The sequence below is a fragment of the Heptranchias perlo genome, chromosome 23, assembly GCF_035084215.1.
Source record: "Heptranchias perlo isolate sHepPer1 chromosome 23, sHepPer1.hap1, whole genome shotgun sequence".
NCBI classification, from domain to species: domain Eukaryota; kingdom Metazoa; phylum Chordata; class Chondrichthyes; order Hexanchiformes; family Hexanchidae; genus Heptranchias; species Heptranchias perlo.
The window spans coordinates 18,771,634-18,799,198 of NC_090347.1; the positions used below are offsets into that span (position 1 = coordinate 18,771,634).

The 27,565-nt window shown below is 42.2% G+C and overlaps 2 protein-coding genes across 2 annotated transcripts in view; one reads left to right on the plus strand and one right to left on the minus strand.

The window, feature by feature from the left end:
* The window catches only part of tepsin (TEPSIN adaptor related protein complex 4 accessory protein), a 38,126-nt gene extending 26,620 nt beyond the window's left edge, over positions 1–11,506 (plus strand). The window contains exons 9-13 of the mRNA XM_068004132.1: positions 98–266; positions 988–1,101; positions 2,223–2,301; positions 3,760–3,894; positions 9,982–11,506. Of these exons, the coding sequence (XP_067860233.1) occupies positions 98–266; positions 988–1,101; positions 2,223–2,301; positions 3,760–3,894; positions 9,982–10,737 (1,253 nt within the window). The 3' untranslated portion in view covers positions 10,738–11,506. The remainder of the gene's footprint in view (positions 1–97; positions 267–987; positions 1,102–2,222; positions 2,302–3,759; positions 3,895–9,981) is intronic.
* A 5,234-nt stretch (positions 11,507–16,740) lies between these two features.
* si:dkey-21c1.1 (uncharacterized protein LOC100150256 homolog) lies at positions 16,741–27,551 on the minus strand. Its single transcript, XM_068004135.1, has 3 exons — positions 27,329–27,551; positions 22,548–22,659; positions 16,741–19,937 (listed from the first exon to the last, which is right to left on the minus strand). Exons 1-3 carry the CDS (start codon positions 27,343–27,345, stop codon positions 19,713–19,715), a joined length of 354 nt encoding a protein of 117 aa, XP_067860236.1. The 5' UTR covers positions 27,346–27,551; the 3' UTR covers positions 16,741–19,712.
* Between the last annotated feature and the right edge of the window lie 14 nt (positions 27,552–27,565).

Here is a 27,565-nt window from a genome sequence, read left to right on the forward strand (position 1 = left end):
AAGTACTTTGGAAAACTGAAGAAAAGGACACACAGAGGGACAACTGTGTTTGCTCTAGTTTTATTTTGATATCATTATGATTTATCTTCCTTTACAGTGGTTCATCATCAGCCTGGTCTGCCAGGGGGAGGCTGGGATGAAAGTGACAGTGGGCACAGTTCCCAGAATTCCTCACAGACCAATTACATCTCAGATGGCAGCAATAGTAAAGCAGGTACAGACAGCCAATCAGGGGGCAGCAGAGAGAGCGGAGACTTGATGGAAAGGTAAAAATATATGAAAATGCAACAGACCACTAATGAGTTAGTTTAGTACCGGATGATAGTGAAATTAATACAAGTACAAACTTGTGCGTTTGAAGTGAAGCTTAACTTCTGATCACAGTGCAACAACAAATATATTTGAAAGAATTGAAAAAGGGTACCAATTAGGTGTGCGGGAACGTAAAAGTTTGATGAAAGAGTTTCTTCTTGTACTGGGGATTGTGTATAGTGAATTGGGTTTCTGCTTTATTCTGGTATATTTCTGTGAGAATTCTTAACATGTTTCAGCTCATTGCCTTTGATCAGTGTCTGGCTGGGCTTCCAAACAGTATTGGAAATTAGAACAGGTAGAAGCTCAATACAGTGAGTGTGTATATAACAATTAAAATTCCCATAGTTAGAACAACCTCATGTTTAGTAGTAATAATTTGTCTGAATTTTGTGTGTTGGTGAGCTGTTCAACTAGTCTTCCTCACAAGTTTAATTTTTAAGTAGTAACTTGATTTTCAAGCAGTTAAAATACTATAATGAGCACATCCTTTGCTAACTTCTTACTTAATTACGATTGCTTTTAACACTAAGGACAGTGATTATTTTGGTGTCAATACAGTTCAGTAAACTTTCCAGGAGGAACAAGACCATAACTTGAATTTACACTTGAAATGTTTCGAAGATTTAAACTGCATTATGAAACTGACAATTGTCTTTGATTCCTGATCAACAGAGTCGAATCAATAAACCTGAATGACTGCATGCAGGAAATAACCTTGGTGAACAACCTGACTCAAGGGTCAAAAGTATTTCTGACTCGAGATGAAATGCAGCATTTTATCAAAGAGTGAGTATGGTTCTATTAATGAGCCATTTGGTAAAAGCTTATCAGTCAGCCATTCAATCTCCTGGAAGAGGCAAAAGACCAGAGAAAAAAATCCCAGACTAATTGGCGGGGGGGGGGTGGGGGGTGGTGGGAGGGGGGGAGAACTCGAGAACTCTAGTACGTTCCTCTCTGATCCCCGAAATTGATCAAACAAGTTCCAGGAGACCATAGTGATTCGGAGACACATCCCCCAATACCCGACCTACCTTCTAAACAGAGTGATGTCGGCCACATTCAGGAACTCTTCCCACTTCCTTTTGAATTTTTTAGCAAATCCGCAGTCACTGCATGAGCTGGCAACTTGTTCCATACATCGACGACTATCTGTGAAAAGAAATACCTCCTGACATGCAACCTAGTTCTATGCTGATGTAACTTATACTCATATACCCTGGTCCTCCCTAGCCTATCTAATTCAAATAGCATATCCACATGGACCAAATCTAATCCTTTCATTATTTTAAAGACCTCAGTCAAATCCCCTCAAAGTTTATGCTTTTCTAAAGTAAGATATTCTAGCTCTTGAAGCCTATCGTGGTCACTAAAGGCTTTTAAACTAGATATCAATTTAGTGGCCCTCCTCTAAACTTTTTCCAGGGCCTCGATATCACCTACCATGTGAGGAGACCAAAATTGGACGTAGGTCGGGTGTTCTTTTTGAATATCAAATTTTGTTCCAGACAGACGGATGCGGATTATGTAACACTCAGGCCTTCATGTCAATGTAAAGGAATTTTTAATAGACACAATAGCAATCATGACTTCCATTTTAAAAATCCCAGCATTTAGGCCTAACTACACATTCATAGAAAAATATACAATGGCTGCATCTCGTTCTGTCACAATCTGTTTGCTGCTGCTGGGAAAAGATGTGAATAATTGGGAGGTAGTGGATTGAACAACAGTTTTGCTAATAAAAACATTACTACTGTTTTGTGGAAAAATGTAACCAAAGATGTTGCATCTTGAAGATGTTTTTCAATGTTAACCAACTTACCTACTGAAGTTTTAAACTTCATTCTGTTTATTCCTTGTAAAATTAATTTTGCTATCATTCAGCAATTTTTTCTTACCAAATTCAGGTGTGGATTACTCAACTGTGAAGTGGTCGTGGAGCTTCTCAATGAGAAACTAAAGGACCCCTCCGACACTGTCAGCATGGTATTTTCCGTGAAAGTTTTTATTTTATTTTCTGTTATCAGGGGTTTACTTTTGAAGGTTTCATTCTTTACTTTCAAATTGAACTATTTATGGTATAGCTTACTTAGATAAATCGATGTAAAATCGTTTTTTCTTAGTCAATGTTGATATAAAGAGATATTGCTTAGAAACCTTGTGCCCGTTGCAGCAGATTAGCAAGTGTAAATGGTGGCAGTATTTATTCCGATAGGAATCTGGTCACCCAGTAACCATGAGGATTGAAAACCAGACCGAAAAGATCTGATTTCAGTTAATATATTAAAAGAGGCTGTGCACACAAGCAAGCAGACTTGTTTCTTGCATGCATACAGTCTTTTTTATTAATCTCCCATCACAGCACGTTTTTGAATGGGCGAATGATGAACACCTTACATCCACCACTTTATGGGGCTGCAAAGCGATGGGCTTGTACCAGACCCCATCACCCTGTTCCAGTGGTTTAGGTGGACATTAATGATCCCGTGTCATTATTTGAAGAGAGCACCAAGTTCCTTCAGTCTCCTGGTCAACATTTCTCTTTCAACTAATGCTTTTGAAAAAAAAAGCTAATTGGTCATTTAGCACTTTGCTGTCTGTTGGAATCTTACTGTGTGTAAAAGAGCTGCTGCATTCGAGTACAGAACAACAGTTACTGCACTTCATAGCAACTCATTATACTTGAAGCACTTTGAAATGTTTCTGAGAACGGAAATAAGGTATGAGATGAATGCAAGCCTTTCTTTTTCTTTTCAGGCTTGCAAATCAATAACCAGTGCACCCTCTGAATAATCCCAGTACTGAATATTTCCAGTTCCGTAAAAATCGTATTAGTGAGGTAGTGCAGCGCCGGCATAGTCTTTTTCCAGCTACTAAAATGGGAAACAAAAAACTTAAATATCCTACAGTGTATATAGATAGAATAATAGACGGTTAGGAATAATCTACAGGCATGTGTAAAATTTGAAGTTGGTTTTGGTCATATATATGGAAGAGGAGTAAAATGATATTCCAGAATCAATTAAAAAATATTCCTGGGTTCTAACAGGGACCCAAGGCCAATAGAAGAAACTAAATCCCTCCCTGGTGGTGTAGAGTTTCAAGAATTAATTCACATGAGCAAAGGGACAATCGCGACTGCTTTGCAGCTGCAGTGCTTTGAGTTAATAGTTTTCCATCAGCTTAAAGGCACTACTGTCACCAATAACTCATGAGAGGTTCCTATGAAGGTTGAAATTCTTCCAGAACATAGTTATTATTTAGATTGAGGTTGGTAGACTTGGATTTTCACAGGTATCTTTGCATTCCTCAACTCGTGTTTCAGTAATTTGTTCAAGAAGTAGCAGTTGTGTACCTTTAATAGCTGTGTGTATCTACTGTGTTTGGAAGAATTTGTTTTGTCCTTTTTTAATATATTCTTTTGGTGATTTTTTTTTCCTCCAGAGGTCAATGAATATCCTCTCCACCCTAATGTGCTCTGACCTGTTATCACATGACCAGATTTTTACAATTACCCGCAAGTCCTTGCAGCAATTGAGTGATAGTGGCCCAGGGCCTGTAACCAATCGAGCAACTAAGGTAAGTTATTTGTTAAAATCATCATTTTTTTCTGCAGTTTAGAAAATGTTTCCTTTCAAAACTTTGGGACCTTATTTTAAAATAATTGCTATATGTCTGTAATCTTGAGAATAGGTTGAATGATTCAAAGATAATAATGTTCATTTTCTAGCTTACCTTCAGTTTGCAATACAGTACACACATCAGTTAATGCTGTTGGTAATTACTCAGTTATTCACATTTAATTTCCCATGATTGTACTTCATATTTACTTGCTTACTCAATATTGGCTTCTCTTAAGATTTGACCTTCCTCTTCCCCCAAAACTGCCTATTGTTTGGTCCAACGTATCTTCAGCAATGCCCCATCAGCCAATCAGAATTCAGTGTTCAATAACAATTTTATAAGAATGTAAGAAATAGGAGCAGGAGCCGGCCATACGGCCCCCGAGCCTGCTCCGCCATTCAGTAAGATCATGGCTGGATCTTCTACCTCAACTCCACTTTCCTGTCCTATCCCCATATCCCTTGGTTCCTTTAGTATCCAAATATGCATTGATCTCAGTCTTGAATGTACTCAACAACTGAGTATCCACAGCCCTTTGAGGTGGAGAATTCCAAAGATTCACAACTCTCCTGAGTGAAAATTTTTTTCCTAATCTCGGTCCTAAATGGCCAACCCCTTATCTTGAGACTATGACCTCTAGTTCTAGACTGTCCAGCCAGGGTAAACAGCCTCTCAGCATTTACCCTGTCAAGCCCTCTAAGTATTTTATATGTTTCTATGAGATCACCTCTCATTCTTCTAAACTCCAGAGAATATAGGCCCATTCTACTCAATCTTGCCTCATTGGACAACCCCCTCATAAATCATGATGTGGAGATGCCGGTGATGGACTGGGGTTGACAATTGTAAACAATTTTACAACACCAAGTTATAGTCCAACGATTTTATTTGAAATTTACAAGCTTTCGGAGGCTTCCTCCTTCCTCAGGTAAATGTCAGGAACTCCTCGAAGCCTACGCATTTATAAATCACAGAACAATACATGGTGATTACAGACAGTCTTTGCAACTGCCCGTTGCCAAGGCAATCACCGTGTTCAGACAGAGAGGTGTTACCTACAGAATCCCCGAATATACATTCAACAAAAAAAAACCAAACAAACAGGAAAAAAAAACAGAGAGAGAGGCAGAAACATCCGGAAGGCAGAGAAAGCCAGTAAATGACCCGTTATATTAAAAACAGATAGCTTTTGTTCGCTGGTGGGCTTACGTGTAGCGTGACATGAACCCAAGATCCCGGTTGAGGCCGTCCTCATGCGTGCGGAACTTGGCTATCAATTTCTGCTCGACGATTTTGCGTTGTCGTGTGTCTCGAAGGCCGCCTTGGGGTACGCTTACCCGAAGGTCGGTGGCTGAATGTCCCTGACTGCTGAAGTGTTCCCCGACTGGCAGGGAACCCTCCTGTCTGGCGATTGTTGCGCGGTGTCCGTTCATCCGTTGTCGCAGTGTCTGCATGGTCTCGCCAATGTACCATGCTCTGGGGCATCCTTTCCTGCAACGTATGAGGTAGACAACGTTGGCCGAGTCACAGGAGTATGAACCATGCACCTGGTGGGTGGTGTCCTCTCGTGTGATGGTGGTATCTGTGTCGATGATCTGGCATGTCTTGCATAGGTTACTGTGGCAGGGTTGTGTGGTGTCGTGGACGCTGTTCTCCTGAAAGCTGGGTAATTTGCTGCGAACGATGGTCTGTTTGAGGTTGGGTGGCTGTTTAAAGGCGAGTAGTGGAGGTGTGGGGATGGCCATAGCGAGGTGTTCGTCGTCATTGATGACATGTTGAAGGCTGCGGAGAACATGGTGTAGTTTCTCCGCTCCGGGGATGTACTGGATGACGAAGGGTACTCTGTTGGTTGCGTCCCGTGTTTGTCTTCTGAGGAGGTCTATGCGATTTTTCGCTGTGGCCCGTTGGAACTATCGATCGATGAGTCGAGCGTCATATCCCGTTCTTACTAGGGCGTCTTTCACCGTCTGTAGGTGTCCATCGCGTTCCTCCTCGTCTGAGCAGATCCTGTGTATTCGCAGGGCCTGTCCATAGGGGATGGCCTCTTTGACGTGGTTAGGGTGGAAGCTGGAAAAGTGGAGCATCGTGAGGTTGTCCGTGGGCTTGCGGTAGAGTGAGGTGCTGAGGTGCCCGTCTTTGATGGAGATTCGTGTGTCCAAGAAAGAAACTGATTCTGAGGAGTAGTCCATGGTGAGCTTGATGGTGGGATGGAACTTGTTGATGTTATCGTGTAGTCTCTTTAGTGATTCTTCGCCGTGGGTCCACAGAAAGAAAATGTCGTCGATGTATCTGGTGTATAGTGTTGGTTGGAGGTCCTGTGCAGTGAAGAAGTCCTGCTCGAACTTGTGCATGAAAATGTTGGCGTATTGGGGTGTGAATTTGGTCCCCTTGGCTGTTCCGTGTGTTTGGGTAAAGAACTGGTTGTCGAAGGTGAAGACATTGTGATCCAGGATGAAGCGGATGAGTTGTAGGATGGCGTCTGGAGATTGGCTGTTGTTGGTGTTGAGTATTGATGCTGTCGCAGCGATGCCGTCATCGTGGGGGATACTGGTGTAGAGTTCTGAGACGTCCATAGTGGTGAGAAGTGTTCCTGGTTCAACTGGTCCGTGGGTACTGAGTTTTTGTAGGAAGTCTGTAGTGTCGCGACAGAAGCTGGGGGTTCCCTGTACGATGGGTTTCAGGATGCCCTCGATGTATCCAGAGAGGTTCTCACACAGGGTTCCGTTGCCTGATATGATAGGACGTCCGGGTGTGTTGGCTTTGTGTATCTTTGGGAGGCTGTAGAAGTCTCCCACGCGGGGAGTACGTGGGATGAGAGTGCGTAGGATGCTTTGAAGGTCTGGATCGAAGGTCTTGATCAGTTTGTTGAGCTGGTGGGTGTGTTCTTTGGTCGGATCTGCGGGTAACCGTCTGTAGTGTTCCTGGTTGTCCAGTTGTCGGTATGCTTCTTTGCAATAGTCCGTTCTGTTCTGTATGACGATGGCTCATCCTTTGTCCGCTGGTTTGATGACGATGTTGCGGTTGGTCTTGAGAGCTTTGATGGCGTTGCGTTGTGCTCGGGTGACATTCTGGACTGTCTTCTGAGTGCGCCTGATGAATCTGGCATTGACGCATTTCCTGACAGCTTGGGCATACATGTCAAGCTGAGGGCAGCGACCCTCCGGAGGAGTCCAGTTTGACTCTTTCCTCTTCGGTTGCTGTACCGCGGATCCCTCTGTCTGCTGTACCGGATCATTGATTGTCTCATTGGGTTCGCTGTTGAAATCTTGGGGCTTGTGGTAGAATTCCCGGAGCCTCATTCTCCTGATGAATTCCTCTGTGTCCGCCGCAAGACTAACGGGGTCCATTTTGGTGGTGGGGCAGAAATTGAGCCCTCGGCTGAGAACTTCAGTTTCGTCTGGTTGAAGGGTGTGGTCGGACAAATTGACGATAGACTTCCCTGTGGTTGCAACCGTGGTACCAGGGGAAGCTTGGTCGATACTGGTGGTGATGCCGAGTTTCTCAAGCTTCCTGCTCTTGGTTTTCATGTAGGCAGTGTAGTTTCGTTGCCTCGTCTGTTTGGCGGTATCTCGTAGCTGGTCTGCTGTGTCCTGAGTACAGGTTGAGAGTATGGACTCTATCTTAGTTTCGAGGTTGCGGCGTCTGCTGTAGAGTTGGTGTACGAGATGGTTGCGGAGTGTGCGAGAGGTACGACGGCAGAGTCTCTCAGCGTAATCCGAGTTGTATGTGGACCTGAGTGGGTTCGTGATCTGGAGTCCTTTCGGGATCTTGTCTGCTTTCTTGCAGCTCTGTAAAAACTTGATGTCTGTGTCTATATGCGCAATCTTCTTGGATATCCTTTCCACTATGAGCCGGCAGTTTGTGGTGTCGATGGTAGCCATGATGTGGAGATGCCGGTGATGGACTGGGGTTGACAATTGTAAACAATTTTACAACACCAAGTTATAGTCCAACAGGCAGTTGCAAAGACTGTCTGTAATCACCATGTATTGTTCTGTGATTTATAAACACGTAGGCTTCGAGGAGTACCTGACATTTACCTGAGGAAGGAGGAAGCCTCCGAAAACTCATAAATCATGTTGTTTTTGACTACTGAAATCTGATTTTCAGTTTAAAAAATGTAAGTCCTGATTTTCAGCTGTGATTATCATAGTACTGCACTCAGGACATAATCTAGACTGACACTGCAGCTTGTTCTGGTGGTTCAGGTAGATGTGGCACTGTTTGAGGAAGAACAGGGTATTCTCCCTGGTGTCCTGGCGAACATTCCTCCCTGAACCAACACAACCAAAAACAGCTTGACTGATTATTCATCACATTTGCTGGTTTATGGGACTGCTCCATGTGCAATTGCCTAAGTGCTTTGAGATGTTGTGAAGACATTCAACAGTGCAATATAAATGCAAGTTTTTTCTCAATGGTGGTGAGAGTATTGTGGAGGGGGGGATTTACCTTTTCAGGGCGGAGTACCAACGGGGGAGGAAAATCCCGGCAGTGTGTACCGGAAGAGGTGGTGAAGGACCTCAAAAGGGCAGAGTTGCCCCAAAGATGCCAACAAGGCTCCTACTGAAGGCCTTCGTGAGTAAGTGCTGGGCCCGAATTGGAGGGAGACGCGGCTGCTACAAGGCCCTCTCCCTCCATTGGGAGAACTCTAATCCTTTACCACTGCTTCCCAGGACCTACTGCCAACTCCCTCATGGCAGCCCTGGGAAGTGGCACTGTGGGAAGGATGGGAGGGAACTCCAGCAGGTACCCGGGCTCTGCCCCCCTGCCCGGGTCACTTGCACGCAGTGGGTAGAAAAGGAGGGGGGAGGGCAATTCAAATGGGATCGTGGAGTTGAATTTACCCCGTGTCTTTTATTTTCTGATGGAACTACAATTTTAAATGTCAGATTCCTTAGATGTGTGATTCAGAGCAGCAATAGCATTGCTATAATTATCCTCAGCACTCCTTAGTTAGAATGGGAAAAACTGGCCAAGGTTGCTGCTCCAGGACACAATCCAGGAACCTCTGCTGGAAACATAGGTTTGGATGTTGGGTGGGGACAGGATCGGATACCCCCATGGTCAGAAAGCCTGCCGATACACGGGCCCTGAAATTCTGTCGGGGTTTCTCTGGTCTCCTGCCATAACTCTGGCAGGGGACTGGCAGCAGCCTCCACGGAGACCCGATTACAGCAGGTCGCTACTGTTTCCGGGAGCTTCCTCAGCGTCCTGTAAGGGGTGGACCTTCCATCTGCCTTTTACAAAGCAAATGATGGGACGGGATGGGATGGGATTGAATCGGTATGGGCGATGGGATCGAGGGGGGCGTGATTGGGGTGGGGATGGGATCAGGTTGGAGGATGGGATCGGCATGGGGGATGGGATCGCGTGGGGGATGGGATTCCATAAGCTTGGAGTTCCTGTTCCCGCTGCCAGTCGGGATCCAGTGTTTGTGTGGCAGCCGATTCGCTGAATTGGTGGAGCTGAACGGACCTGCACAAGGGTATTTTTGAGCTCAACTGGTGGTGTCCAGGCTAGGCAAGCAATGGGGCCGTTAAGAACATTGACAGCGGTCTGGGGGGGGCTCGGCAAACCACCCCCCCCACCAAGGTGTATGACAGCCACAGTTTCCATGGGTATGGGGCAGGTGGGCCGAAGTGGTGCTGCCACTTACTCCCCCCCACCCCTTGCTAATGAGCTGCCCTCCTGCTGACCCTGAACTTCCTGGTGGGGTCAATGTTGGAGGACACTGTCAGGCACAAACCCGAAGTAACCGCCGGAATGGCGAGCCAAGGAACTTCGGGGCTTCACTGTCCAGCTTCACACATTAACAACTTGGGCAAGGTAACGGAGGACAACATATGCCTGCAGGACTGTACCCCAGGGAAAAGAAAAAGGTCAAAATGTTTTTTTAAAAATCGGTCAATTATATTTGCAAGGGATAAAGCCTGCCAATGCGGGAGGTAGAAAATCCCGGCATTGCGCACCAGAAGAGGTGCCATGGTACAGCTATAAAAAGATAGAGATAACGTTAACATTTTGATCACTTTCTTTAAGATTCTGAGGCAGTTTCAGGCTTTGAATGGGAGCAAGCCAGTGACTCAGCATTCAACTTCGGAAATCCCTCTGACTATTTCCAGTGACACCCTGTCATGTAATGTTGAAACACCTTTAATGGACTTCACTTCAGGGCTGAAAGGGAAAACGTTGATTCAACAATTACAACTTCTTCCTGGGTCAGAGAAGACTTTACCATTAGAGAAAAACCAGGGATCAGCATTGTGTTTACCTCCGCTGTCACAAGGAACCTCAAACTTACAGGAAAACCAGGGACCAGTATTTCCATCTCTTTCAGCATCAGAGGTTAAAGCTGAACACACAGAAGAAGCGACTGAAATTTCATCATGTGCAGTGGATAGTGAAAAAAGTGACCTATGCTCAGAAACAAATCCTGTAAATCCCAGCACATTCCCTTCTACAACTGAGCAACATTTCCATTGTGAGCTACATAACAGAATAACTGAAGAACCCAAGCAGTGCCAGAGCACAGCTTCTGATGACACAACAGACAGTAGACTCTCTCTGTTTGCCGACATGGTTCTTGTGGCACAGGAAGCACCTGCTCCATTTCTGAAGCCCTGTCTTAACCGAGGATCATCCAGAGAAATGTACACATTAGCAGAACCGAATAAAACATGCAACACTACTCAGGTGAAGACTCTACACAGTAACCTAGGGCAAACTGACTCTGAATGTAACCAACCATCTGTATTCTCATTTCTTAATACATCCTCTTCTTCACGCAATGTCTGAGTTCTTGTGTCAACTCAACCATGAACCAAAGTGAAACTAGTATTGCACTTTTACACACAAGCTATTTTAGCTTCCATCCCTGCCCAAACACTAAAGTAAACAGAACTATACCACACCTGCTTATCAACATCCCGATTTCAGAATCTGGTATTTGTATACGGTGGTGATGTCAGAGACACAGAACACTATCAAGCAGCCAACTTGAGAACAAAACTGATTGCTTAAGATAAGTCACTATTGAGTCCAAATGATGAATTTTGTGCCTTCAGACCAACCACAATGGCAATTTTAAATGTGACTGTTTAAGGTGGCTGTTTAGCATTCAATTTGTTTGTAAAACCATATTTAATTGCATGTCATTCTTTCACAGCACACTTCAGGGACAATATGTTTGTGGTATGCAATTTGCTATTTTGTATCAATGAAATTGGAAAGAATTTAAAATATATATATTTAGTTTCACCACATCACATCATATAACAACCAAAGCATGCTTTGAAAGAATATATGATAATAAAAGGTGTAAAACAAAAGCAGTATAAGTGCAGATTTCAGTTACTTAATTGTGCTGCCAACTTGACATTTTGCCAACTACTGTTATCATGTTGGTTAGCTGCTTAATCCAGGTGTGTGAAGATGAAAAAAATCTCCATTCTGAAGAAGACTGGCTGCTTATAACGGATGTCTGCTTAATCAAGTTGACAAAGAATGGTTTCACTGTATTACAAATGCTGCTGGTTAATAAAAATACCATTTTTAATGATTGAAAGTTGCTTACCCTACTTTTCTGTTTCACAAATATTACACTTTACTCCAGACCAAGTTTTGTGCCAGTGAGATGTCACAAAGATAAAATTTAATTGTCTTGACGGGTGAAACTCTGAATCTGAGTTTTTCAGAATGCATAAGGGAAATGATGCAAATATGTTCCTAAAATTTGCCATTTCGGAGCTGCCAACCACATCTTGTCTTTGAGGAGAAGTTGTTCCTTTTTTGACTAACATTTCATTTGACTGACATAATCCTATCAATCTGTTAAAAGCTGATACAGTGTTGTCTTTACAGTCAGTTCCTTTTTTATTTTCATGCATGCCAAGCTATTTTATATGTGTAGAGATCAATAGCAACTCTACTACAACAGATTGCACTTACATAGCACTGTTGATATATCAAAATGATACAAGGTGGTAGGTAAGAGAGAAACAGACACTGAGCATTAGTTCCAAGCTGACCAAGGGTGTAGTCAAAGTGATGTCTTAAGCATGCTTTTGACACTGGGGATGGATGAGGCAAGGCATAAAATTCAGTGAACTAAATTGTTGTTGTGATACATCATTCCTTCCACTGTGTGCCATGAGCACATTTGTATAATGTGCAAATTAATGCATCAGTTGTTTAGCTTGCTGAAATTCTGCTGCCCATATCGTAGCTTGCATCAAGTCCCGTTCACTAATCACCCTTGTGCTCGCTGACCTAGATTGGCTCCCGGTCCACCAACACCTCGAATTTAAAATTCTCATCCTCGTGTTCAAATCCCTCATGGCTTTGACCCTCCCCATCTCTGCAACCTTCTCCACCCTACAACCCTCCTAGAACTCTGCATTCCACCAATTCTGACCTCTTGTGCATCCCCGAATTCCTTTGTCCCATCATTGGAAACCGTGCCTTCAGCTGTCTAGGCCCTAGGCACTGGAATTCCCTCCCTAAATCTCTCTGCCACTCCACCTCTCTCCTTTAAAACGCTGCTACAAACCTAACTCTTTGACCAAGCTTTTGGTCACACCTAATATCTCCTTTGGCTCAGTGTTAATTTTTGCCTGATTATGCTCCTGTGAAGCACCTTGGGACATATTACTACATTAAAGGCGCTATATAAATGCCAGTTGTTGTTGGTGGGGCGGAGGGAAGAGACGATGCACAGTAGGCTGAAGTCAGAAGATCTAAGACTACGAGCTTTGTTGTACAGAGGTTGCAGACACTGGGTTTGGTGAACGGATTTGTGAACAAGGACTAGTATTTTCAAATCTGCATTGGGGGAGCCAGTGGAGGTTGTTGAGGATGGGGGAGCAGGACTTAGTAAGGGATAGGATAACGGCTTTAGAGTTTTTGATGAGTTGGAGTTTGTGTAGGGTGGGACTGAATAGGCTGGGACTGGATAGGCTGGTGAGTACAATGTTGGAAAGGTGAAGCCTAGAGATGACATTGATGAGAGTTTCAATGTTAGTGAGGTTGAAGTAGGGATAGAGGCAGGTGATGTTACATAGATAGAAACAGGTGGTTTTGGTAATATGACGTGGGATTTGAAGCTCAGTTTGGAGAGAATGGGGGAATCAATGTTGGGTTTAAAGGAGGGGTTGATGACAGCAGTTTTGAAAGGAGATTATCTGGCATGTCTGTGAAAAGAGATGTCATTCCGCATTGTGCAGGAAAGGTGGTTGAAGTCAGGAGCTGGGTTGTGAGACCAAGAGGTATATCTCATGGAGATGAGTGATGAGGACACATGGAAGTGAAGGTACAGCATTTTGTAGGATTGGAGCTGGGATAGGGGGAAGGATGGGGGGGGGGGGGGGGGGGGGGCGCAGGATAACATGTGTGAGGAGGCTGAGGTAGCCGAGCAAATAGCCTCAATTTTATAAATGAAGAATCCATGAGTTTCTCATACTTGCCTTTGGAGGCAAGGTAGTTAAAAGTAGTAGTTTATCGTGGAGGATTTGAGAGGGAAAAGCAGTTTTACTTGAGCTGGATTAGACATCAAGTTCAGTTGTGTGCTATGTGTGCTCCAGCCTGCAGCCCTTGGATTTGAGGTGAGTTATACCCAGGAAGCAGTGATGAGAAATCAATGGGATCTGTTGAATCAAAGACAGGCCCTTCAACCAAGCACACAAGTTTACATTTCTGAAAACTGCTTACTTGCCCAATTGATAAAATTGCTTATTTTTAATATTCTTTAATAAAGGATCAAATGTGGTGACCTATTATAGTGCAGAATTGAGACTATGGTGCATGTAACCTTAGTAATATCTGCACACTAATCCTGGTAGTCCTGGTCTCTTCTAACCACCACATATCTGCATCCCACTCCCCACTCAGCCCAGATCTCAATCTTTCAACAAGCCAATCAGGAATACCTGAAATAGTTGCTCCAGAAATTTGCAGTTATCTGTCCCTGCCATCCTGGGCCAAGTGTAAGGCCCCTCTATTGTACCTGTACCAAAGTTTGAGTGTGGCAGTGTGGGCTGGTAAGAAGCACTGTAGTTTATTAGTCAATTTTGACACCTTAGCCTTCTCCACCACTCAATTTGTCTTTTGCAGTAGTTTTTTTTAAAAAAATGCTTCAACATCTCTCATTTGAATGGTTTTGCTATTTTCCCCATTTCTCTCCCACTTTGTCTATATCTGCACTACGGTTGATTTTTGCTGTTCCCCAAGACTGTCCGTACATCTTTTCTGCCAATTGCTGGTGTTAATGTGCAGCAGCATTTGCTCTCATTATCTAGTGAGAGAAAACAAAGGAATGCTATTGGGAGAAAGGGCTATCCCAATCTTCATAGCATCAGTGGGATTATAATGGGACTATATGGTGTTAAAGCTTTATCACTGAATTAGGAATAGCCCCGTATACTATAAAGCTTTTCTTGCTGGAGGTGAGACAACACGGAATCCTAGCATTGGCAACTAGCATCAGCCAGGGGCAAATCAAAAATCAGCTAGGCTAATAATTAGAGGCAGTTGCCTTATTGTCTCATTCTTTTTGGTATTTAGGGGTGGCAGGCAAATTTTCAAGTACTCAGATTTTTGGGGTTACAGTAAGCCAGGCATCAGCTTCAGAAACATCTCTAACTGGGGGGGGGGGGGGGGGGAAGAGGGAGGGTAATGGGACAAAAACCCTGGAAAATCAATTAGGATAAATCCCAGAATTTCATTTCTAGCCCTATTCTAGGGCATATGCAAAATAAACAAAGAAGATTGTATTTTTGTGCCTTACACCCTGGAGTGCACCAATTGCATAATCCAATCCAATCCTTATCCTTGGAGGTGTGGAGCCAAGAAATCCTCACCATTTTGATTTTATATACACACACACACAAATTACAAAGTATTCCTCCTGTTATATCTTTAGTCAGTTTTTAAAAAAAAATGTAATTTGTATTCTAATTTTTTCCACTGGTGCTTCCTTTTTACCCCTTTCATTTAATTGTGCTCACTTTAAGGTGATGTCATTTACAGGAAATAGAATTCCTCCCCCCCCACCCCCTGCCATTTGTGGCACATAATGTCAACATCACTTATACCTAAGTCACATACATTACCAGCCAGCTGGAGAGTAAATTTCAACATCTCTGCCTTACCTAACTTAAGAAGAATGCCCTTGTATGAATATACTCATTTGATTCTCTTGTGGTACCTGAGTGATAGTACCAATTTACAGCCAAATGCATTGTGAACGCCGGAGCCCCTAGGAACTGGATCGAGACTCCTAAATTTATTTTCCCCACAAGAGTCCTAGATAAATTCCTAACGTATTCAAAAAACAAATTCAATTCACTATCCTTCACATTCCTTTCCATTTATCTCCTGTTTTCTCTCAAATTTCACCACTTATCATACAGCATCGTGCAGATATAGCATTGTACCCATTGTACAATGATAGCCCACAGATACAATTTTATTTCAGACTTGGAAATATATCGCTGTTCCTTCATCGTTGCTGGGTCAAAATCTTGGAACTCCCTACCTAACTGTTGGAGAACCTTCACCACACGACTGCAGCAGTTCAAGGAGGCTCACCACCACCTTCTCAAGGGCAATTAGGGATGGGCAATAAATGCCGGCCTCGCCAGCGACACCCACATCCCATGAATGAATTAAAAAATATATATTTTTCTTCCCCATAGTATTACTCTTTGCATTACAGCTTTATTGCAGGTTCATTTCAAAGGAAGCTACTTATCAATCGAGCGTTAATTTTTGTGACTGTTCCGAATTCATTTTAGTCTACTTGTGACTTCAAAATATTAGAGCTCTAATATCCTGCAGCTTTTTTCTCCTTTTTCACCATGTGATATTTATACAGTTCATGGTGAAGGATGGAATATTTTCTGACTTTCTGTAGTCAGTTAGAATCAAATGTAGCATGGAGAACTCTGTCCACATCAATAACATGCCTTAAACCCAACTTAAGAGTACCCCTTACTGCACCAAGATTTCCATTCTCCAAACCAGCTATCTGCATTGCCTACAGGTAACTTAGTGTCAGTCTTCTAGTCAACTATGAATAACAATTGTATTGCTATGAATGAAACTGCTTCCTTACAACCAAAGAATTTTATCTCATTCTAGTCCATATCCAGGGACGAGGACAAAGTTCTAACTTAATGCACTAAGATTCCTAAATTCCTGATTTTAATTTCCATACATGTCAACATTAGTATTTATATAATTTTCGTAATCAAGTTATTCCCATAATTCTTCAATCCATCTGACATCATACCTCTGCTTTCAAAACTATTAACTGGGCTCTTTGGCCAGCTATCAGGGTGCACAAGGCACCAAGTAGGTAACTTTTACAATTTGATTTTTTTTTCCCTCCCTCCTGTAAAACCATCACCTTGGTTTAGTGCCAGTCTGGTCCATAACAGGAACTGGGCAGAGAAAAACCTGTTTTCTTCCATGACATCAAATCCCACAAGATTGACATCTTTAATAAGCCACATTTTTGATAATAGAAAGCACATTTTAATCTCCCTGGCCTCAAATGGTCTTGGCCAACAATTGATTGAATTATATTCCAGTGTAGCTAGAAGAGTACTGCATACTGTTGGGACTCAAACTGGCTACAAAAAGGTTGAGGTCAGCATCATAGTCACGTCCCTAATAGTCTGAATTACATTTCCACAAAGTGCAGAACCAAGGCATCTCAAAGCTAAACATGTTGAAAAGGGACAGCGTCATAAAACTCAGTGCTTTCAATAACTCTGAAATCAAAGACTGAGTCATCGGGAATTTAGGTAAAATAAATTTTATTTCAAAATTGTTGAAAGCAAACTTGAATCTTCTACAAGAAACAGGTGCATTTTGGCTTTGACAATACGCTCGAGATCTTGAACAGCCACGATCTTTGCTACAGCTTAAATGTCAGATATATTCATTTTTAATTCAGAACAATGAATTTGAACATTAAACTGTGCAAACCCACTTCCTAGTACGTTGGTTGAGGGCAAACAAATAAGTTCCCTAAATTATCTCCCTGCTTCAAAATTGGTAGTGATTCAAGAATCCTAAAGTGGCTGGTGTAAACAAACCAGGTTAAATCGCCACATTGCTGCCTCACTCTCCACCAGGAACTGTTGTCAACAGTTGCAAATTCCACGTTTGAGGCTCCAGATGCACAGTACTCATCATACAGCCTGCTGCCTCTTCATCTGTGGCCTTCCACAGACATACTGCTCTACTGAGCTCCATTGATGGCCTATCTAACTATAATGTTGACCAAGCTAGGGTTTTATGCTTTACAGCAAAAAGCAAGGAAATGTGATTGAGGTAAGATTATAACCATTTTAAATACAGCAAGTGAAACAACTCTTCATTTCTTTTTAATAGAAACATTTGCCCTACAATTTATTTTCTTGCTGTCTCCCTGAAGTGTGTAGCCTCCACTTGGCAACTACCCAATGACAAGTGAAAACAGGTCATTGCAAGGAACTACAGGCACAGATCTATACTGAATCACTTCATGATGCAAAGTATTGCAGCATTTCTAGTCCTTGAAAAATACAACGGTTGCAACTGTGGATCTCAGCATGTTGTTTGTTATAATACTCTCCTAGATATTCAAAAAGACAACTGTGATACTGCGATATCCAAGTTCTGCCACTGGAAGAAACTAACTTCCATAAGCTAACTAGCAACAAAAGAATTGGTACCAATACAGCATTTTACCTGCAGACCAGAAGACCAAATCCTTGGTTATCCATCAACAGATGTGCTAGTTTGGAGATGAAGTGCAGCTCAAATGTAAAGTCAATTGTTCCAGATTTAAATTGATCAGTGATTTATTGAAAAATAAACAGAGTGCAATTAGACTGTAGAACCCACAAACCCAAAAGGACAAAATGAAGAATTTATTTATCAGTAAACCACTGGTCATTAGTAACAGACACATTTTAGCAGAGTCAAGCTGCTTCTGCAATCAGCCAGGGTTGGACAACTTAAGAGCAAGTTGTCCAGAATCCTATACTACAAAATTCTGGATAAATTGCTCCAAACTGAATTTGATCTTCAGTGCAAATGGCATATAAAAAGATAGAGTTGTAGATAAGAAAAAAAAAAGTAGAGTCTTGGGCATCAATACCTGATCTCATGGCGACTTAGTGCCAAAGATTTTATGAAAGCTACCATTCATGTACTGTGGACTTCCACATCACCGTATTCTTGATTGTATTTCAAATGATCTTATTAATTTTATTGAATGTAAATGGTTACAATAATTTCATACTCACTTCTGAAGGTTAAACTTGCTAACTTTAGGCTTACAAATAAAATCTCAGACTCTAGAACAATTTTTAAAAAAAATCCCTGACATAGAACAAATTCCCAGCCCCATTCCAAATCAAGAGTCAGGCATGTGCATCCTGAGGCTTTCAGAAGTAATTAGGAATGTCATTAACTGTGTTATACCTGTGTTACACTTTTACCCAATCTCAACACATAAATAACTAAAAATAGAAGACAGTTATTTTAATCTTTCTGCCACTCCCCTCCCACCCTCCCTCCCTCTTAGAGGTGCGACTCCTTGCTAGGGTACAGTTCCAAAGGCATCCTTTGGTACCTCATCTAGCTTGTCAGCAGCCTATTTGACCACAGAGGTCACTGCAGCTGAACCTCATTGTACTTTGCCTGAACCTGTCCCCACATGCACATTTCCAGCAGGGGTTGTCAGATAATCAGTAGATAGACCAACTAACAGCACAGGCCAGGAATCGAAGCTCGAACCTTCGTGGTCTGTATGGCTCCGATAGTCACAATTCACTCAGCCATCAAGGAAGCTCACAATAGCCACTTGGAAGTGTCACACCAATTACATTTACATGTAAAAGTTGCAAAATACAGACCTCTGGAAACTACTTACAACTGTAGTCACAATTTTAAACTATTTTTAAATTGTATGTGCATTTAAGGACATGTTCCGGTTTGGTACAGGTTAGGATGATCTGTACCCCAGGCTTTATACAAAGAACTATATAGCCTAGGATTAACAGAACCCATCTCGACTTTGTTTGGTTAAATAGGTTCTCAGATCAAATCTTTTATACCAGCCTGTTAGGAAACTCCAAGTTTACAGCCTAGATTTGCACCAGAGACAAGGAATTAGTTTTTACTCCAGTAATTATATAAATTCCACTATCTGCTTCATTCTCTGAAGGACAGTTGCAAATTCACAATAACTGGAAGTTTGCAGCTATAGCGTTAGAGGGGCTCAAGGAAAACTGGTTGTAAAATACCAGGACAGCCTAGTATAGTTCAGATCATTTTTAAAACACCTTCAATCTGTTTGTAATCCAAAAAAGCTTCTTAGACCAAGTTGACCCTAATGCATATGAAAATAAAGCCGCCTTGTTGTTTCTTCATTACAAAGCAATTTCAACAACTATTGCTGAAACATTACTGCAGGACTTTGCTCATTTGCAGACTAATTCCATAGAGAACGGAGTTAGTGAGTTAGAATTGTGCCAGATCCGGCAGATAGGGTAAATGAAGCAATCAGGGCTACAGTTGTGCTATTATAGTCCCCACAATTTTGATATTACATTTGTCCAAGGGCATTTAAAGAGTGAAGAGATGGTAAATTTTTAACCAAATGGAGCAAAAAGGGAAAAGATTGTGCAATTTAAATCATCTAAGTACAAACATCCACTGCAAAAGATTACATTTACAGTCCCTGTCCTTCATTGAAGGCACACAGTCCCACATTCTGGTCACGTTTGGTGTCCACGCTGATGCAAGCTATAGAAATGTGCCTCCTTCAGGATCTGATTGATTTGGAAGTATGGGCCTTGTGCAGACTGTTCACTGGAATCAGAAAATTGAAGCATAGTCGAGCTGTTGCCTGGCTTGATCCGGCTTACATTGGCTTCAGCTGGTAAGTGTCCATTCGGTCTGTCAGGACTGCTGATAATACTGCTGCTGTCACTGCTTGAGGACTGCAGAAAGAAGAGAGTTTAGCTGGTGAGAGCAACTCTAGAATGCTACCGTAACATACAGTATACACAGCTCCTGAAACCCATATATACAGAAGTTAAATGCGCATATTTCTTCATTGGCATATTGGTACATCATATGGCCGGTTGTGAATTGCCAGAAACCCCGTTAGCTCTAGTTGAATACCAATACCATCCCCATATATTTTGAGCAAAGAGAAATAAAGCCTGCATATGCATTCCTTTGTGCAAATACAAAATTTGCACAAAGCATTTTTCACAGGTTGCCCCATAACCAGTTTAACAGTGCACCAAGTAAATTCAGAACTGGACAGCAGCCCATCAAAAAGTAACCGTGAACACTGAGAAACTAAATACTTCAGTCAAGAAATACAGATGGATCGGCAACATCACAGTCAAAGAATATCAAAGCTCACCAGTTAAACATTTAACTTTTTGGCATCATAATTATGTAAAGTGCATTGGAACAAGCAATTAGTAAAGACATTTGGGAAAACATGGAAAAAAAAAGTGGAACAGGCAGTGGCAGAGTCATTAAGAATTTGGCTCCTAAGCTGACATCTGCTAAATTTGGCAGACTGGAGGGAAACCACTTCTTATTCATTACAGTCTGAACCCAGGCAGACGAGTGTATTGGGCAAGGATGTGACAAGTTACAGTCATACTTAAACACTGGCGACTTTCCCCGCTCCACTGTATACTCGCTATTGCCACCTACTCTGTTCAACCATCCACTCTTCACTGCTGGCTCACTGGTGTTTTTTCTGCTGTTTGAACTTCCCACTCCTACAGGATTGGAAAAGGCTGCTCCCTTATTGGTGGATCAAGATCCCAAATCCAATGAGGGAGCAGGAATTTCCAATCCTCCAAGCCCAGAAAGTTCAAAAAGCTGAAACCAACAGAAGAAATATACTTTCTAAGCCTTCAGCCTGCAATCAGAAATGACACTATGATCAGGGATTTGAAGGCCAGATAATCAGAGCTTGCAGGCTAGATCTGGCTCGTAAGCTGCAGGGCCAGGAATTCCCCCTGGCTTAACTAACATGAATTACTAACACTTGAATGACCTCCACATTTATAACTAAGGAGTTTCTACCTTTACACCTCAATATAATTCATCAATCTAGGAAGTCTAGAGGGAACGCCAGCAGTTTTACACAACACTTCCTCTTGATGTTGAATTGTCTTCCAGGCAGCTTTATCTTCCCAACAGAACTGCAGCTTTAGCTATAAATTTGCTGAACTGGGGTTGCTATAGAATGTATAGGGCTGCAAGTATCCAATTTGGCCATTGTTAACCAAAAACAAATTCTCCAAGTCTGTGTGTTGTTGCAATTTCCTCCAGCTGCATCCTATATTTCACCCAATGTTAAAGAAAGAACTGAAAAAGATCAATTTTATCAATTGGGTAACACAAGGCAATAGTACTCAAACATTTATAGGATATTGGTTTGCTCCTACAATTCTAGTCTATCAGCTGGGAAGACTTAGGGACAATTATTCTTGTAATTCTGCTTGGGTGTATTGGATTGCCTGGACAGAACGCAGAGGAAATCGGTGGGGAGGATCACTGATAAGAGCCCAGTTTTGTGTCTATTTCAATTAACAGATAGAAAATAGAATGGGCTCCATTACGGGTGCACAATCCTTCCTACCCCCAATTTTCCTCTAAGCACTAGGCTCAGTCGATCCAACTGACCCAAGTGCAGCAAGATGAAAATCTGTCCCTCATTCGTCTTTTGGATACAGAAGGGGGAAGGAGAAAATAATAGGAATGAAGAAGTTCAACAAAAATGTTAGCTGAATTATCAACACTTATTTTTTTTTCCTTGGTGAGGAGGAGGAAAGGGACAGGAACATCTTCAGACCTTCAGGTTTCATACACAAATTTCATGGTTAAGACAGAATCTTTTCAAATTGTGTTTAGATGATGACTACAGCAGTACCTAGAACCTGCTGCAAGGTTCACAGGTGCTGTGGCCACTGTTTTTTTGTAATGATCAGACAGTTGTGATGTGGACTTCTTCCAAATAAGAAATGTGGGAATTAATTTAAATGAAGCACCCAATATTAAAGAATTCCCCCACCCGTTTTATTCATATTCTGAAGCAGCTGAGACCTGAATATTCATAATTAACACTTCCACCCATGTCCTTTTTTTTCAAAGGCAATATAAAACACTTTGCATGCTGTGCAGAACAGCACTTCTGAGAAAGTGTTAGTAAAAGCATCTCCATATGTAATTTCTAAAAAAAAAATGCAGTTGTTAAAGAAAGACAGAAGTTGATCTTTAAGTTTACCAAAGCAGCTCTACGTACGTGAAGTAAAATTCCAGTTCCTGTTCTAAGATTAAGAGGTCCCAAGTCCTGTTGATAAGCATATTTTCACCTTCTTCCACCACCACCTCCTCCTCCACCTCCCTTTTCCTAAAGGTAGTGACTCATGCTGGGGTACTGTTCTGAAGCAGGAGCAAACCATCACCTCAACCAAATGCCTATTCATGTGTTAGCCTGGATTTGGCAGACTATTTGAGTGAAGGGCGTCGTCCTCAGGAGGTTACTTAATACTACAATTTTGCAATTCGTTTCTAACCTCACAGTCCCAGCTGTCTCTTGGTAGATCCTGCAACAAAGTATTGTTGCTGAAACGTTTCGGCGGTGGGACAGGCTGGTTTTCCTCATCGTCACAGCTCCGTCTTCGCTTCCTGATATGGGGGGGTGGGGGGAGACAGAGAGAGTGAGAACAGGACCTTAACTCAATCCTACAAACACCAATTAAGGTAGACAATTCCTTAAACTTAACCAGTCACTCTCAGTTCACTAGCTTTCATAAGACGATCAAAAGATGCTCCTCGAATAATAATTGGACAAAATTTTAAAGCTGTATTCAATAATTTTGAAGATTGAGAATAGCAAATTAGTCAGGGCTCAGTGTGAAAGTTATTTGTGAAAGGAGATGCCCAGTGTTGGTGTGATACAAAACTGGTGACTACATAGGCTAACTAGTCTCTCTAGAATGCTTCAACCACAATTGGACTTATGGTTTTGGAAGCATTTCTTTAGATGGAACAAGTGAACATTTTGCATCACTTGCTTGGATAGTACATACTGTACCCGTGTTCTAGTGCTGAGCCTGGCTAGCTACTATACTTGGAATGACTGTGTTTTCTCCTGTTTTTCCAATTGTAGCTTGGCCGCAAGTTTTATTACTTAACATTTCAATCTTTGTCTCCTTCTCAAAATGTTGTTAAACTTGAAGAATGGCACAGATCAGCTGCAAGAACGTTTGGTTACACTTTTTGACATCATTTAGTGCAATAATGCTGCCAGATTATGCTTTTTCTGAAGCAGTCAGCCCTATTATTTCTGCACATCCCTATAAACTAAAAAGCGAAGGGCAATCTATAGAGACATATGGCAATCTTAAAATGCTTCTTAATTTGTACACACAGCTTGTGGGGCTACTTTATAATATGGAAATGTTGCAACTAGTTGAACAAAATGCAGGAGCCTGAAACCCTATTGATCTGGCAGTTCTGCAATTTTCCTCATGTCCAACTCCAATGTCTTTGTCCTGTAAATTTCAGCAGTTCTTATAGATAAGAGTGCCTCACTAAAAGGGGGGTCTTCTGTGTTGGGTTGTATACTGGCAAAACCACTAGCTCCATCATTGTTGGGAAACTATAGAAAAATACCACATCCCACTTTAACCATGCTCTTGTAATTTGATTATGAACTAAAATGAATTATAGTTCCAGATATCCAACCTATTGTGATAGTAATATTATGTTACTTAGTGCTCATGAATAGGATTGATAGTGGATATACAATTAAATACATAACCTTAAAATTAGAGCTAGGGCGTTCAGGGGTGATGTCAGAAAGCACTTATTCACACAAAGGGTAGTGGAAATCTGGAATTCTTCCCCCCCAAAAGGTTGTTGAGGCTAGATCAATGGAAAATTTCAAAACAGAACTAGATTTTTGTTCGGCAAGGGTTTTTTTTTGGGTTAAAGAACTAAGGTGGGTAGATGGTGTTAAGATACAGATCAGCCATGCACTAACTGAATGGCAAAACAGGCTCGAGGTGCTGAATGGCCTACTCCTGTTCCTATGTGCCAACCAAATGAGGTATAACATCTCTACGAATTTTTCATGTTAAAGGGAGATTGAGTCAATTTTGAAAAGAGTCAAGGCAAATAGACTACACAGTGAGGAGCCTCGTGGAGCTGTCCATGCATCATAAATGATATTGCTTACGAGTCATCAGGTCAGTCCACTTATGGGACACAAATGTACCTCAGAACCCATCACCTAATGTTTGTATTATCCATATAATCATTTCTCACTGTGATGACTTCCCGCATCATTGGCCCTTCCAGTCAAGTATTGCAAAATAGCATAGACTTCTTTAGTTCCACTTCTTCCTGTCAGGTGAAGCAAAAACTGCCTGAATTGAGTTTTGCACCCATCACAGGTCAATTATACCCCATCACTGGTCATTTAGACCACTTAGAAACTGATCATTCTCCTAAAAACGTTGTCTTTCATTTTAAGGAGCTTTGACCAATGCATTTTACTCTGGGTATATGGGTTCACAATGATAGACTACGGATGGCCATTCATTTATATCTTCCAAGTGATAATCTAGACATATTACAGAATTTACATACAGATATAGTTGCATGACCAACCCCCATATCCCATGCCGAGAAAGTTGAGAGATCAGACCTTAAGGTTATCTAACTGTCATTTTACAAACCTAAAGCATTGTTTGGAGCCCTCCAGGCAAGCAGTTGAGTTCAGCATTTTTCCCCACAAATGAAGGAATCAAATAAGAAATTCTGTATTTTACACAGTATTTTTATGCTACAAGTGCAGCAAAAATATGTTTCATTTAATCTGAGTCATAAGCATTAAGGATATTTCATACTTTTCACCCATTATCCTAAAAATGTCAATGATGGATAGAAATTAGGGATGGGTACAACATAAAACAGTGTGTGTTTGGTAACTTGACTGAATAATTCATTGCTAAAACACCACATTTTTATCTCTGAAACCCAGCTATGAATGCAGTTAAGACTGATAGGATAAAGTATGATCATTGTAGAGGTAAAGTGAATTTGGGAAATCAAAATTTAGCTCCTAGCTGATACAAGTCCACAGCAAAACTGCTTGCAATGATGGCTGGTGTGAGAAAACAGAAGTGTCACAAGGGTGGAGAAAAGGGTGTTCTATATTTAACACGAGGTGAATTGGAGAGGGACCTTTACCATGTGATAAGATGTGTTGCCGCTAAGCCTGATACTAACAACAATGCATAAGTGGGACCGCTGTATGACCTATCATTGTATAATCTTTTAACAAGGATAAACTTGGCCACAATGATAAACTTGAATGCAGCCTGCGTAAGTTTGGAGAACCAGGTCCCAGGTTGGGTTTTGAAGCTGAGACAGGAGGTCTGATCTTCCATGTGCCATTTATGAAACTCAATTGCAGAGCACATTCAACACTTTTGTTATCCACTAAGAATGAGGTGTCAAATGTCAAGGCACACAAACTCTCATCTCAGAACACACAACTGCATCCGTGTGACTCCATTTCTAGAGTGTGACTGTACAATTGCTGCTAAATTAAAAGCAAATTTGCTTTGGACTTGTATCCATGAACAGACTGGTTAATTCCACTCATACCTGCATAGTTGTTACACTTTCATCCCATCACTCTGTTCTGAATTTAAATCTGCATCCTGAGGAAAAAGGCTGGCATTTTAACACCTTCCTCTCAACCAGTTGAGCAAAGGTTGGGGATAAAAGTCACAAGAATTTGCAAGATTCATAGTGTGAAATTAATCACCTTAGCCCCAGAGTGACTCATTTTGTAGTGCTAAGCTATAAATAAGATTTTTGGTACACTGAAATGGTACCCATCAATATGGTTGAGTCACTTGTCCATTAACCCATATTATCAAAACACAATTGTTGGGAGTACCAAATACACCTGTTCTTTTAAGACAATACATTTTACCCACGAGGAAGAGCTTGACTGATGCTCAGCTCTACCTTCTATGGCAAATTGTCTAGCCTTTGTTCTGTGAGGATACTTCTCAGACATTAGATGTATTCAAGAAGAAGATAGATATATTTCTTAATGCTAAAAGGATCAAGGGACATGGGGAAAAAGCGGGAACAGGGGACTGAGTTAGACGATCGGCTTTGATCATTTTGAATGGCGGAGCAGGCCCGAAGGGCCGACTCTTGCTCCTATTTTCTATGTTTCTATGACAGAGAAAAAGCAAAGCAGCTAGCTAATTACTCACAGGAGGGAAAACAAGCACACTGCTATGCAACTCCAAATAGGCATCTTAGGACAATTAGAGAGTATGCTGTCTGTCCAAACAATTTGATGAAAAAATGCCATGACATATCTAGATAAACAGCATTTTTCCCCTAACTGGGCAAAAAAAGACTTAGCCAAAGGTAATTTGCACACTTGATAATTTGGAATGAAGGGATTTACTGGTTGTCTTTAAACTACTGGATAAGTGTACCCATTCACTGATTCCAAGAACAATTACCAAGTGAAACCAATGATACAAAATATATTAGAAAACCGTTGGCAACATGGACACAAAAGGTGGTCCCTATCATTTTTAAATTGCATAAGGAAAAAAAAAGTTATCAGTTTATTAAAGCTGGATTAAAGCGTCAGTGCTGCACCTATCTAAGACCACAAAACCAAAATAGATCGTTTGAACCCTGCAGGTTGATCAAACCCAAATTCACAATGAGTTGCCACCATATTGGGGAGGAGGAGGAGGAGGAAAAAAACACCCAGACAATACATCTATCGCTGGGAAGGGACACTGTCACTTTAACAAATCCCCATTCGAGGCAATATTAACGTGCACAAGGCCGGGCAGGCGAAAGATGACATTAGGTCAATCACCACAAACCTTCCTTCAGTTAAATGCCTGAAAACACTTATTTACATAGAAGCTGCCGCCTACGCCATTGGGCCTCGGCACCTCAGCACTTTACAGCGGATCCCTCTCCCACACTTTATGCTGCAGAATGGGGAGACGCAGCCGCTTTAAAACCGGGACCTGCTACAGCCGCAGGCCCGCTACAACGGGGAACACTCCGGTCCCCTTTACACCGCCAAAAACCTCAGGCTCGCATCCCAGGAGGAGGAGGAGAGATTTCCCCGGCCTCAGATACTCCTCCCTGCCCAAGTAACGGGCCTCGATTGCGGCTCGACCTTTACAGCGCCGCCGCCGCCGCCCGCGACACCCTCGAGGACGCCGGAAAAAAAAAAACCCCGCACCGGGCCCGTCGTGGAGGAGTTAAGGGAAGCCAAGCTGCCACTCACCTGCCGTCTGATAACATCTACCCCCGGCTGCTGCTCGCTGCGTCTGTGCCACCCTCGGGCCAGAGGCGGGGCGGGGCCGGGCCGCCGACGCGTTAATAGTGACGTGAGGGCGCCGTCCACAGACTGCGCCTGCGCAGTCAGCACCGTGCTGTTGGGAAGCCCAAAAAAAAAGACTGAACCCGAAAAAAAATCCGGGGCCTTCCGCAGGGGGACTTCTCTCTCTCTCTCTCTCCCTCC